This window comes from Platalea leucorodia (genome assembly GCF_965183815.1).
Source record: "Platalea leucorodia genome assembly, chromosome: 22".
Lineage (NCBI taxonomy): Eukaryota > Metazoa > Chordata > Aves > Pelecaniformes > Threskiornithidae > Platalea > Platalea leucorodia.
The window spans coordinates 6,566,891-6,579,015 of NC_138844.1; the positions used below are offsets into that span (position 1 = coordinate 6,566,891).

General features: G+C 49.3%; 1 protein-coding gene across 4 annotated transcripts in view; it reads right to left on the reverse strand.

Annotated features, from left to right (window-relative positions):
- ACLY (ATP citrate lyase) overlaps positions 1–12,125 on the reverse strand; it is a 30,176-nt gene that overhangs the window by 10,510 nt on the left and 7,541 nt on the right. For 3 of the 4 annotated variants that reach the window (XM_082331927.1, XM_082331929.1, XM_082331930.1), the window contains exons 2-14: positions 11,562–11,731; positions 9,867–9,989; positions 8,340–8,402; positions 7,476–7,666; positions 6,444–6,523; positions 5,800–5,930; positions 3,835–3,953; positions 3,212–3,348; positions 2,756–2,817; positions 2,478–2,595; positions 2,175–2,329; positions 1,673–1,763; positions 457–486 (exon numbers count right to left, since the gene is read on the reverse strand). In XM_082331927.1, coding sequence (XP_082188053.1) covers positions 457–486; positions 1,673–1,763; positions 2,175–2,329; positions 2,478–2,595; positions 2,756–2,817; positions 3,212–3,348; positions 3,835–3,953; positions 5,800–5,930; positions 6,444–6,523; positions 7,476–7,666; positions 8,340–8,402; positions 9,867–9,989; positions 11,562–11,720 — 1,459 coding nt within the window. In that variant the 5' untranslated portion in view covers positions 11,721–11,731. The remainder of the gene's footprint in view (positions 1–456; positions 487–1,672; positions 1,764–2,174; positions 2,330–2,477; positions 2,596–2,755; positions 2,818–3,211; positions 3,349–3,834; positions 3,954–5,799; positions 5,931–6,443; positions 6,524–7,475; positions 7,667–8,339; positions 8,403–9,866; positions 9,990–11,561; positions 11,732–12,125) is intronic. The other variant, XM_082331928.1, reaches the window with a different exon arrangement.

A 12,125-nucleotide genomic window follows, 5' to 3' on the forward strand; every position in this document is an offset into this window, starting at 1 on the left:
TTAGCTCATTCAGCGACTTTTCTGTGCCCTTCAAGGCTCATAAGCACAGCACCTGTGCTATTTTGCTTCCCTTTGAAACAAAATGCCAGTTATTAGGTACGGCTAGCGATTCCTTCTTTTTGAAAGCGAGGAGAACAGAGCTTTTCACAATATGCCTAGGTCTGGTTTTCTCTGTAATGATTGGGGGGGAAGGGAAGAAAAATTAAAGTTTGTTTGAGACCTGTCCCTCTCTCCCCCAGAAACAGTAAGTTTTTGTGCAAAGGAGTATGTGATCCGCACTTGAAAAAACAGATGAAAAGTTCATATGGTGATAGCTAAATATGCTGGGCGGGAGGGAAGGGAAGGACCAGACAACACTGCAAACTTTTGGAGAGAGAAAACAGCAACAAAACCAAGAACTAAAAAAGTCAGCTGCCAGCAAGGCCAGGCACATTCAGCTAGTCACACGTGTCCTACCTGAACCAGGTCTTGAAGCTGGGATTGAATCTGTTAAAGAGAGAATCACTCATGCAACAACATGACAGTTGGCTGCTGTCATCCCAACAGCAGGGCCCCTGCGGCGGGGTGCTGCAGCTTCCCTCCTCCCCACAGCACTCAGGCCTCTCGGGTTTTGCTTTTGGTAAAAAAAAAAAAGGCAAGCAGACTGGAGCACCCTCCACTGTACTTCCTCTCCAAATATCCGGACATCAAATTTTGCATTTTGCCATCTAGAAACTTTTTGCTTGTCCCAGCACAAACACATTTCAGGTTCAGGTGGCAGCTCCTTGCACCGCAAGCTCCACGGCGCACATATTTACAATGTCTTTTTGAAGCATTGCTCATGCAAAATCCTGTGCGCAATGATTAAGAGAGCAGTAGTGGGGTTTGTGATGCACTTCACCGGAATCAGAGCTGAATCCTGCTGTCATCATGTCATACCGTTGTAAGTGAGGCCAGCATCTCCTCGCATTCAAGGGAGGAGGACCAGGACGTTACCACATTCTGTCCCTGCCCAATTCTGTTTTTTTATTCCCATACGACATGCTCTTACCCAATAAGGCTTCCAACAAATGCGAGCAGAAGGCTGCCAAAGCTCTTGCGTATCACCATGCTAGAGAAGCTTCCTACAGGCTTCAGTAAAAAAGAACCCAAAAACTAAAAACCAAGACAAAACCCCAACAAAACCACACAACGCACCGCACGGCAACCCCTGACCCTCAGCGTGCGAGGAGTGCATCACAACTCCTGCTGGACTGACTGCAGAGCGTTCACCCGGGAAGCCGCAGCATATACCAAGAAGGACTTTCTGAATACCTACGCCATTCCAGCAGCATCCCATGGGAACACCCGCAGGCATTCCTGGGGAAATTGGAAAGCAGGCCTCAGTTCAGCAACCACAGCGTAGATACTCCAGCCTGTTGTCCGCTGGCCCCGCATAAGAGGGCGTGGGAAAGCCGGAGTTCCCAAATTGCGCTGTTCCCTTCAGAGAAGGCGACCCTGACTCACCTTGCGCGTGAGCTAACAGCACAGGTGACAACATTCCAAAAGCACTAAACCAAATTCAAACCAAAGACAGACAGGTACCACAAAATTGCTTCCCTTTATATCCAGAAAAAAAGCATTAGTCTAGTCCACGCTCTGTCTTTTGGAGCAGAAGAGAACCGCTAGCAATCACTTCCAGTGCTGGACTTACCAAGAGGCGCTGTTGGTTTTGCCTTCTTGGCTGGAGTAATATCATCTGGTTTGGACTCGGAGAAGGAAGCCGTTCTGCTTGGTGCTGGAGTCTGAAAGATTCAGAAGCCAAGTCAGTAAGGGCCGGCGTGCCAGATAAGGCCTGGAGCACGTAGGAGAAGATGACCACTTTGGCTATGCTACTCTACAAAGAAAACCAAAGAAAGTTAACTTTGAGATAGGACCATTTCAGTCAAGTGAGGGAAAACTCCCGAATGACCAAGTTCCCAGCAGATTCAAGAGTCACATTGATGGTTTTGAGGGGTCACATTTTCTGCACGAGCGAGGTGGACGTTAGGAGGGCCCCTCCTGATAAACCACGCAGGCAGCATCACTTTAGTTCTCCTACAGCTTTGTACAAAAGCAATGGTGGCCAAGGTCCGCTTCTGACCTGTTCAGAGAGGGCAAGCCGCCTTCAGGAGGCTCCTCACAAGCGTCCCCTTTCACGGAGGGGAGGAACTCACCGAAGGGCTGCCGCTGGCGTTGAGGAGGAAGTTGGCGGTGTGGGCTGCGGCAGGCGGTTGGTTGGGGATAGGCCGATGGCCGAGCGCCATGCCCACAATCGCGGTCATGTGAGTCTCCGTGCCAAAGACGTGGATGGGGATCCCCGTGGTCTTGCCTGCGTAGGCACACAAGAACAGTCAGCCTTGGGGGGAAAAAGGAGCCTTCTGCCGAAGTGAAGCGTTTAACCTTGAAAAGGCTCAGCAGAAAGCAGGTGGAAGAAACAAGATGCAAGAACAAGACTTAAGGAGATGGTTGGTCCTTACCAACTTCTCCCATGACACGCAATCCTTCCTGGTAGTTCGGGCCCCCTCTTCGTACAAAGATCCTCACCTCGTGCTCCTTCAGAGGGCCTTGGTAATCCTTAATCGCTCTCACAATGCCCTAAAAGAAATACACGGGACGGGTGAGGGGGCAGCCCCATGTCTACCCTGTCCCATCATCTCAGGAGCTCCTGGAAGAGAGGCCCCGTCAGCCTCAGCACAACACTGAGCTGGGGAGAACGATTGTGGGCATTTGCTGATACTTCTGAATAGTCACTTACTTTAAAAGTGGCTGCCACATTGGTGAAGTTAGCAATGCTGCCGCCAATGATCAGGATTTTACCTGAGGGAAGAAGCACACATTAATAACACTGTTTTAAAAACAGAGTTTACTGTAAGATCCTGAAGCAGTTTAGGACATAAAGCGAAATAACGCTGCAGTTCAGACCAGCCGATAGTTTCCAGGCTCTGCTAAATATAACTTACTGCAAGATAAGAGCTTGTATCAAGCAAGAATTTTTCTGAGAAGAATCTCGAGTCACATTTGCTCTTTGCTACACGGAAAATCACAAGTCCTGTCTCTGAAGCAAGAGCTGACATAAATCCATCACTCTTTCGGAAGGCAGCAGTACATTAAGAGCTCTGCCAGGGAGGTCTAAGCACAGTAACAGCCCAGATTTGTTCGGTTTTTTCCCCACACACAGCTTCACAGCTGACCGTCTTTGAAACTCCCTTACCTTCAGGGTGCTTCTCTCGTGTCATGAGGGAAAGAATCGTCTTAGCGTAGTCGTAGGTCTGTTGCTCACTTGGGGCTCCGGAGTATTCCCCGTAGTTAGCCAGTTCATTCACGCCCCCCAGGTCACAAATGGTGTCACTGTAAAAAAAAAAAGATATTTAAGAGATTAGTTATAATTTGAGTCACTATAAAGGTCTTAATAAAGCATTTCAAATTCGTGGGAGAGTGGGACTTTAACAGAGAGATCATGCTGTCTGCTGAAAACAAAGCTGCTCTCCCCTTGGTGCCAGTCACGATTAATCTTGTTATACCTCTCCTAGATACGATGGGAACTCAGTGACTACCACAGCAACGATATCACCATAAACAGCTTTCAGCCAGCTTGTTTCTTTCCAAGTCAAAAAGAAACTATACCTCAACCTCCCAGAATTAAGTTATCTAAGGGACACTACGCTCCCCATCTAGGTAAGAAATCTGCACAGCATCTTCATTCTGAAGAGGTCCCAGGCAGTTACAGCATGGGAAAGATCGCTTCAGAAGAGCCTCCTTTCCACAGGCTGCAGCAATTATTTTCCTCCAGCACTGTAAATCCAGCCCCCTCTCTGGAAACCTTGTTCCCGTTACCTGTAAACCACGGAGGCACCGCCACCGGCCACCATGGTCCAGATCCTGCCTTTGGGGTTGAGAATAGTAAGCTTCAAGCTGGCTCCGCTCTTCGCATCCAGATCAGCGATGTAGGCTTCCTGCAAACAGAGCAGCACGCAATTTAAACTCCCTTCTGCATCCTCCTTTTCCGAACCAGAGGGTCGGTAGCGCTGGGCCCATTTGGCCACGCAGAGCTCCCACATCTCCCGTCAGCTGAGGGGAGAGCGGAACCACAAACACCATTTTCGTAAGGGACAGAGACCCAGCTTCATCTCTCGGGGCCAGGACTGATTCGTGTTAGGTTTTCTCCAAGACAGAACACTGAAATTGGACTGAACATAGACAGCTTGCGCCATCCTCTCTGTAACAAATTCAAAGGGAATCAATCTGAGCATACGCTCAAATATTGATTCTTTCTTGGGGGGAAAAAGAAAAAATCATACCCTCCAAAGAGTATGTTGTCTTTATAAGGCCTGCTGGCTTGTCTCCTGCTTGTCCCAGGTGAAATCACAAGTGATTGCTATAAACAGATTTATTTATTTATAAATAAATATCCAGAAGCAGATTCTTCCTGTTCACACATGAAAACTTTAGCTATGCAGCCGACTGCTGGTTGTGTTTCACCGAGCCGTACACTACACTGGCCTTTCCATGAACGGAGGTTTTTCCCTCCGCTGCTTAGCCAGCCCGGGGAAGCTCCCAGGTTTCACGGTTCCACGTACGACAATCACAGAATCAAATGCCTCTGAACCGAAAAGTCTTGATCCGACCTCGTCTGGAGACCGAGACCAGAGGAAATTTAAAATCAACACACCCACGGCTACACGCTCCGGCTGTGCTGCAGCCGAGAAGGTAATCACCCAGCGCGCTGTAATTTGGCTCACCGCGGTGTTCCTGTATCAGTGTGCTCGCCTGTTGCGAAGCACTTCCCTGGGAGTTCATTAAAATTCTCAGCCAAGGTACTGCCATAATAACCTTCACAGTGACTTGCAGAGGGATGATTCAGAGACAAAAACTGAACTAATCCTTTTAAGAGAAATTGAGTTAAGCGTTGGCATCCAGCAAGCTACGCGGAGAGAAACAGCTAAATGGATTTCCTGGCCACGTTACAAAAATCTTCCCCAACTGAAGCATAATTATAATTAGTAAAATGAAAAATTCAGGACAGAAATCCTTTCGGAGACAGCAGAACAGTCACCTGAAATAAGTAACAGAACAACTAAGGAGAGAGCTCTGCTTCCAGCCGTTTCTGAAGCTGCTGGAGGCTACGTCTGAAGCAGCGTTCATGCAACCAGCAGAACAAACCCAGGGAATTCTGAGGGGGAGCAGGCATTTCTGACTTCAAAACAAGAAGTTTGCCTCAGTCATCGCTTTTCAGGAAAATAGGTGTATTAACATCTTAACTTTTTACTTTGAAGTTTGAGAGATGGTAATTATTTCCTCTGGATTGGTACTCGCACGTGGATTTTGCACACAACCGCTACTCGGCTCCCGGTCACTGGAGCACCGAGGGGGCATCAGCTGCCATCAGGCTGCCAAGAACCAGCGCTCCGACAAAACCCAGCGACGCTGACAGGGCAGCGACGCAGGCAAGAACCACATGAGGAAGACCGCACGAGTACAGAGCTTTGGCACGTAGCTGAATGAAGTTAAATATAAGCCTCCATTTTAAAAAGTCGATTTTGAATTAAAGAACTGAAACAACACCCAAGCAAAGATGGAAAGCAATTGCAGTTCAGAGCACGATTAGGAGAAGTCCTAGTACTACTCCAACCATACGCAGGCTTGCACAAGCTCTTATCATGGACAGCAATGCCAAGGGACTTGAAACGCAGCAACAAAACCCACAAGAGAGGAAAACCTCAAGGCCATGGACATACAAGCAATGAGGAATTAATCCTGCAGTCCACAAGAGAGGGATTTGGGCCAGGGAGGGTCACTTGCCTCTGGGTAAGCTTCCCTGCCAAAGGGAGGGGGGAACTCCACATCCCCCCATTTCACTTTGCAGATGTAGTCAGCGGTTGCATCAATCTTCGCAGCCAAATCAAGGATGTAGACACCATCGTTAGTCACCACTGCATTTGAAAAAAACACCAGAATTAGCTGTGGTTTATACAGAGACATGCATTAGAGATTTACTCACAAAATTTGATACCGTACAGAGGTCATTACAAAAGCTAGGTCACCTTTGTTCCCCTTCCTCCACATCGGTCATTTAATTGTGTTTACCCACCCCAGAGAGCTCCCTTAAGAGTTAAGGGGTGACCATGGTCACGGACCAGGCCCTGGCTCAGGTGCTGCTTTGTTCGGATCCAACAGAGCCATTTTTAATGTTCTTCAGTTCTGACTTAACATCCCTTTCAATGGCATTTTTCATTTCCACCAGGAAATTAGGTAACAGAGAACACCTGCAAGCAGTCCTCATTTTGGATTTGTTCAACTAATAGCTCCAGGACACGACAGCCACTTTTCTACTTCTTTTGCATATGCCACCTGGTTTTATGTAGTTTGCAACAATACTGAGAAGGATAAAGTACACATTTCAGCATTCTAGAACAGAGAGTCCTGCTCCCAAAAATATCAGTTACCTAATGGATTGATCTCGAGGTATGTGAAATATAGATCTTCATAAAGGTTGAACAGGCCACAGATGAAGCTAGCCAAGATGCTGTAAAAAAATTTAATACAAGTTCATTAAAGCAGCCAAATATAAAGCACAGCCTGCTCTGCTTCATTTATATCAGCGGCAATCTGCAAATCTACTCTGTATCAATTTCTTTCATTCTCATTCATCTTCTCTGGACGAAGCCTAGGTGATGACTCAAGGAAAGGAAGACCTTGATGACTCATCGGAACTACACTCCGCCAAACTCTGCTGAGAACACAGTTGCTCACGACTGGCAGAGATGTTCAGTCTGGTTAATCTCACCGAGAGACAGAAACGCATCGCTGTCTCGCTGTCAGACAGGCATCTTTGTCAGAACTAAGCTTCATTAGCTGGGACGGGGAAGAGGCTGCAATAAACTACATTGGTGACAGGCTTCGTTAGCCTTTCAGTGCTGAACAATGCCATCCGTGATTACGGTATGTTTGGAAAAACCGTGACTCATATGAAGATAATAGCTATAGGCACCTAATTAAAGGAGATGCAGAAGCAGCTCCGACATCTACAGATAAGCTTGCAGTAAGTGTAGGAATAGCAAGAGAATACCCTCTTAGCCTGGGCCAGAGTAAGGGAGAGTACATTTCTGAATTAGCAATCGGATTCACATCTTATCACCATTTCTGCTAAATGAAAGAAACTCTTCTATGCTGGCACAAAGGATCAAAATTCAACACGTCTCCAGCACCTCAGAGGTCAAGACTTCGGTAGACTGAGAAGTGCTCCTGCCAAGCAAAGGCTCAAAGCACTACGAACGCTTATTTTGAATTTTACAAGAGGCTCGGACAAGGTCAAAGAACTTGGATTTAGGATGCATGGCATATTCCCGAGAGCAGCAAGAAGGGTAGGGGAGCAAGCTTTAGGGTCAAACAGAACGAAGGGATCTTGCACTGAAATAAAGGAGGGGAGCTGCTGGGTGGCTGGCCGGCCGCGCCTGGAATTAGGCATCCGTACTTACTCTTTTTTATTTGCTGGTGCATGCTGCAGGAGATGTTTCTTTACATCGGATTCATTGAGCTTTTCATCCACCGCCACAAGCAACTTCTGAGCTTTGGCGTCAACATCTCCCACATCCACACCCCCTTCGTGGTGGAAGAGCACATAGTCTCCCTCTCGGGCAGCGTATATGCACACGTAGAACTCTTCCTCCTGCACAGACCCAGGCCCAAACATTAACGAGTCACACCCAGAGAAGACCTTGAAGAAGAGGCTCTTGCGTTAATGCTAGGGAACTGAGCACACCGCTAAGCTTTCCGAGGAGAAGCAGCACCGGAGCGGCCCAGACACCGGCCGGGGCTGGACAGGCTGTGCTGGCCTGGGAGGGAGAGCAGCAGGGCCCAGAGCGCTTCATCCTGGTGAAACGGGCCAGGGACAACGCTTTCCCGTTCGGGAGAAAACCGCTCCCATCTTACACAACCGCAGTGCAAACCGGGGTCCTTGCCTGCGTGCACTGAAAGCATCTCTTAGCTAGTTCTACCCTTCCCGCAAACCATTGCGGAGTCTAAATATTTCAGCAGCACAAGCTGAGGTATCTCACGTCAACAGTTTGTTACCCACGCTCGGGAGCGGCCTTGAGCAGCCCGGTCCCTCTCAGGAGATCTGTAACCTCCTCCCAGCAGAGGAACAGCAGCAACCACAATTATTAGCAGCTCTTCGCACGGATGCTGCGCCTGCGCGCGGCTCCGACCGCGCGCATCGGCGCTGTCAGCTTAACAGCACGCTCCCAAACTTACGCTCTCTCCACTATATCAATCCATCTAAGCCCCACGCAAGCCAAGAGAGATTTAAAATCACTTTTTAAGGCTTTATTTGGTATACTAACCTGTTTGTGAGGGACGAAGGGTTCAATCAGAAAATTCTTTAGGATTCCCTTGGCATTAGCAATCTGTAGGCAGAAAGCAAGACAAACACCAATAAATGCTTGTCCAATAGCCACATTTGTGACAGCATAAGGCAAGCTTCAAGAATTAATCAACACTGCTCTAAAATCACCTCTTCCCAAGCACCTCTCCACCGTGTCTGCTGGGGAACCATGCTCCTCCCTCCCCAGCACAGCATCGAGCACCGTCACTGCTAGAGACGCTGCTCAACCGCTCCAGGATCCTTGAACTTCACAGGGCACAGGAGTCAGCCACCTTCCCCTGCCCTAGCAGGACAGACGGCTATCAGAATTACACCAGAACGGCTCCTCCACCTCCTGTCCCGGGGACAGCACCTTTACAGAGCACTGCTTAGCGCAGCGTGAAACGCGATGGCTTGAGCTGCTTCTTGGAGCTCCGCAAAAATCAGAAGCGAGGGAAATCCTAAGCTCGACAGGGAGCGGCAGGAGCAGAGGGCTCTGCCCAGCACTCGTCCTGGAAGCGGTGTCAGTGAGCATGGCAAAGTAAGATCACTCTTTAGCCTCTTCCTACAGGGACAAACACCTACAGCGAGGTCCCAGGAACCCTCCTGCGCGGGCGCTTTCCTGCTACCCAAACCCCAGTTTCCTGGCTCAAGGGACACTCCCGCACAGGCCACGGGAGATACCCCCCGCTCCCGAGGACGCTGCTTCAGGAGCGACCAGCATCGGTCACAAGCACTTGGCAGAGTCCTTCCTTTAGATGCGGTCGTATTGTGCTAAAGAAATGATTTCAACATCTGTCATCTTCCTGATGGGCGCGCAGACCAGCGACGCGGTCGCCCGCTGTTTCACGACGGCCTTCAGGCCAGCCTCGCCGGCTCGGCTGCGCAGCTCGGTGCTGGAGCGAGCAGCGAGCCCGCCACAGCAGGGCCAAGGCATCAGCCTCCTTCAGGCAGCAGAACGCTGTCAGCTCCTGGAACGCAGCAGCTGGGATGGCAGGCGTTTCTTTATCATTAGCATTGCAGCATCCTTCCCAGGAGAATAAATATTACAAGCCAGCGCTGAATTTCAATGAGGACCTGAAGTAACACTCAGTCATCAGCCAAAACTCACTGGCTGGCTACAGTAAGAGGACAATTTTATGACAGCTTTTATACTCGTCTTGTTAAATCTGCCTTGGGTATTAAAGCGAAGCAGCTATGCCAACTAGACGCAGCATTTGAGCTATCAACTGCTGACTCCCAAGCGGAAAGGACTTTTGAAATGGTACCGAATCCTGCTGAGCTCCCACCAGGCAGGCCCTACGGAGGCCAGCCGACGGCAACAGGTCCGTCATTTACAGCAGGAACTTCACACGTGGGACAGCTCCTCCCTTGCTTCGGCATCAGCACAACACGCATTTTAAACCACCATAAGCAAGGGAAATACCCGCGCACCAGCTCCTATCACGCAAGTAGGCAGCAAAGGCAGAAGAAGGGCTTACGCTTTTGTGGCCAAGGCGGCACTCACCGTGGTTTCCTGGCCCAGACGCTGCTTGAGCCAAGCCTTCACCTGATCCAGAGTGAGGTTAATTCCAACCAGCCCGAGCTTCCCACGTCTCTTTATTAGCTGATCTGGCTTCACCACCAAACGCTACAACATTGTGCAAGGGGAATTAAAAGAAAGAAGCGTTAGAAAGTTATTTTGGTTGAGTGATTCCCTGCAGATAGGGAAACAAAGACTTTAACGTCTCGGCAAGTCCATCTCCTGGTACAACACGCCTGCAGTTTTTTTACGCTGTACTTTGCGAAGAGCTGCCTTATTTCTACTCGGACACGAGCGTACTTCAGAGACCGAGGTGACAGTTTGGTTTGGCTTTTTTTGACAAACTTTGAGAACTCTTTCAAAGCAGCTGCTAGGATGGGGTGTATGTACTCACCTGCTGTAAAAAAAAAAAAAGCCACGCTGAAAAGCATACAGCATCCCGTCAGCTTTGCAAACTGTCTTTGTAAGATGCATCATGAAGTTAGTATTTCTCTGCAAGCAGAGGCTCATAAGGAGAAGCTATCAGAGACGCGGCAAGCGGGCAGCTGCTTACAAAGCAAGCTCCTGCTGTCACTCCGTACTCTGCATACGAGGCTGGCTAGGGCCAGGGTCCTGCACGTTTTAGTCAACCGACAGCGGCCCTTTAGAAGACACCTATGGAAAGCTGTTCCTGGGTAACACACTCATCTCTAGCTTGCAAATTATTTTTTTTTTTTTAAAATAAGAAATGAGTGCCCTTCTCCTGCACAGCTGATATGTCCTGGCACTTCAGCAGCTCACAATGTAGAGTCAGAACATAACGCGCTGCCGTACAGAATGCTGATCACGGTCTTTCTGCTGGACCCTGTAGCCCTTTCTGGCATTACAGAACTCTGCCGTAAAGGACAGATAGCATCCTTGCTCCCTTCTGGCTTTCTGCAAATCTTTTTAGATGCACTGCTGATATCTTCCAGCAATTCACTTGTGCACTTGAGTATGGAACATTTAATTACTTAGCGTAGGGCTTCTATCAGTCAGTCAGTAAAGGACTGCGAAACATGCGTGTTCCACCAAGCAATGACTTAATATAATTAACCACTGGGAAGGAGCCAGCTTGGACAACTAATAGGAAGAGCTCTGGATGTGTTTTCTCTATGGAAAGAGCACAGCTATGGAACGCAAAGATATAAAAGATCTTGCATAGAAAAAGCAAAAGATGAAGTTCTCCCTGACGTTTTGCTTGGAGGCAGGAAACCTAAGCAGTATCCTAACCGAAGGTAAAAGCTAGCGACGGAGAAAACACTCTGGGAGTTCAGAAAGTAAGGGTTTGAGAACAGGGACTGACATCTCGAGACACTCTTGCTTTGTCTGAATCAGCCTCGTTTACCTCCTGCGTGGTTATTAAAAGCTTCTCGTTCGCAGATATCTCTGCTCACATATTTCAGTCCTTACAGGAATTTTACAATCAGGCCCCCCAGAAGGTGGTACAACAGCCTTGCAGCAAGCCTTGTTTCTTCATCACTGGTGCAAACGAACGTGGCAGAGCAGCAGCAGCGAGCGGTCCTTGAGCAAAGACGGGGAGCCCGGTCCTGCCGGCAGCCTGCCGCGGCGCGGCGCGCCATGCCCGACGCGGAGCGGCTGGGGTGGGCAGCCGTTTGCCCGGGGCTCGGCCACGAGGGGAAGGCAGGGCACTCTCCTTACCTCGCTCAGAAGCCAAGGGTGGTCCTGGGTCAGTCGTGCCCAGTCCGTGTCTGGGGTGACTCGGGCATATTTGAAACGGTTCTGGATGGCAGAGGAAGTGCAGATGTACTTATACAAGAACTCCTTCCCCGTCTGCTCAGAGATGGCTTTGGCTGACATGGCTACCTAGTCTAAATTGGGGGGAAAAAAAGTAAATCAGGAACAGAGTCCAGTTCTCACAGAAACCCGCCAATCACCTAGCTCAATGCAAAGCCAAAGCAAACACAGAGCTGGGGCTCTGTCTCCTCATTACAAATAAGGCTACAAAACTCACCTGATAAGGAAGAGCTATTCTATATTGCTTAAAACCTCTACCATTTTCCACTGCCCTGAACACCGTTCTGGTCCAGCCTTGCCCGCAGGGAAAGGTGTAATCCTCTCAGCTTGGCCCAGCCACCCCTGTGCCTCTGCCAAACCTGCCAGCTCCGAGCATCCCCCCGCTCCGAGCATCCCCCCGGCCAGGGGAGCGCTCAGCCGAGCCGCTTGTCTGAAACTACACAGCACCCGGGTTTGACGCTGTGGCAT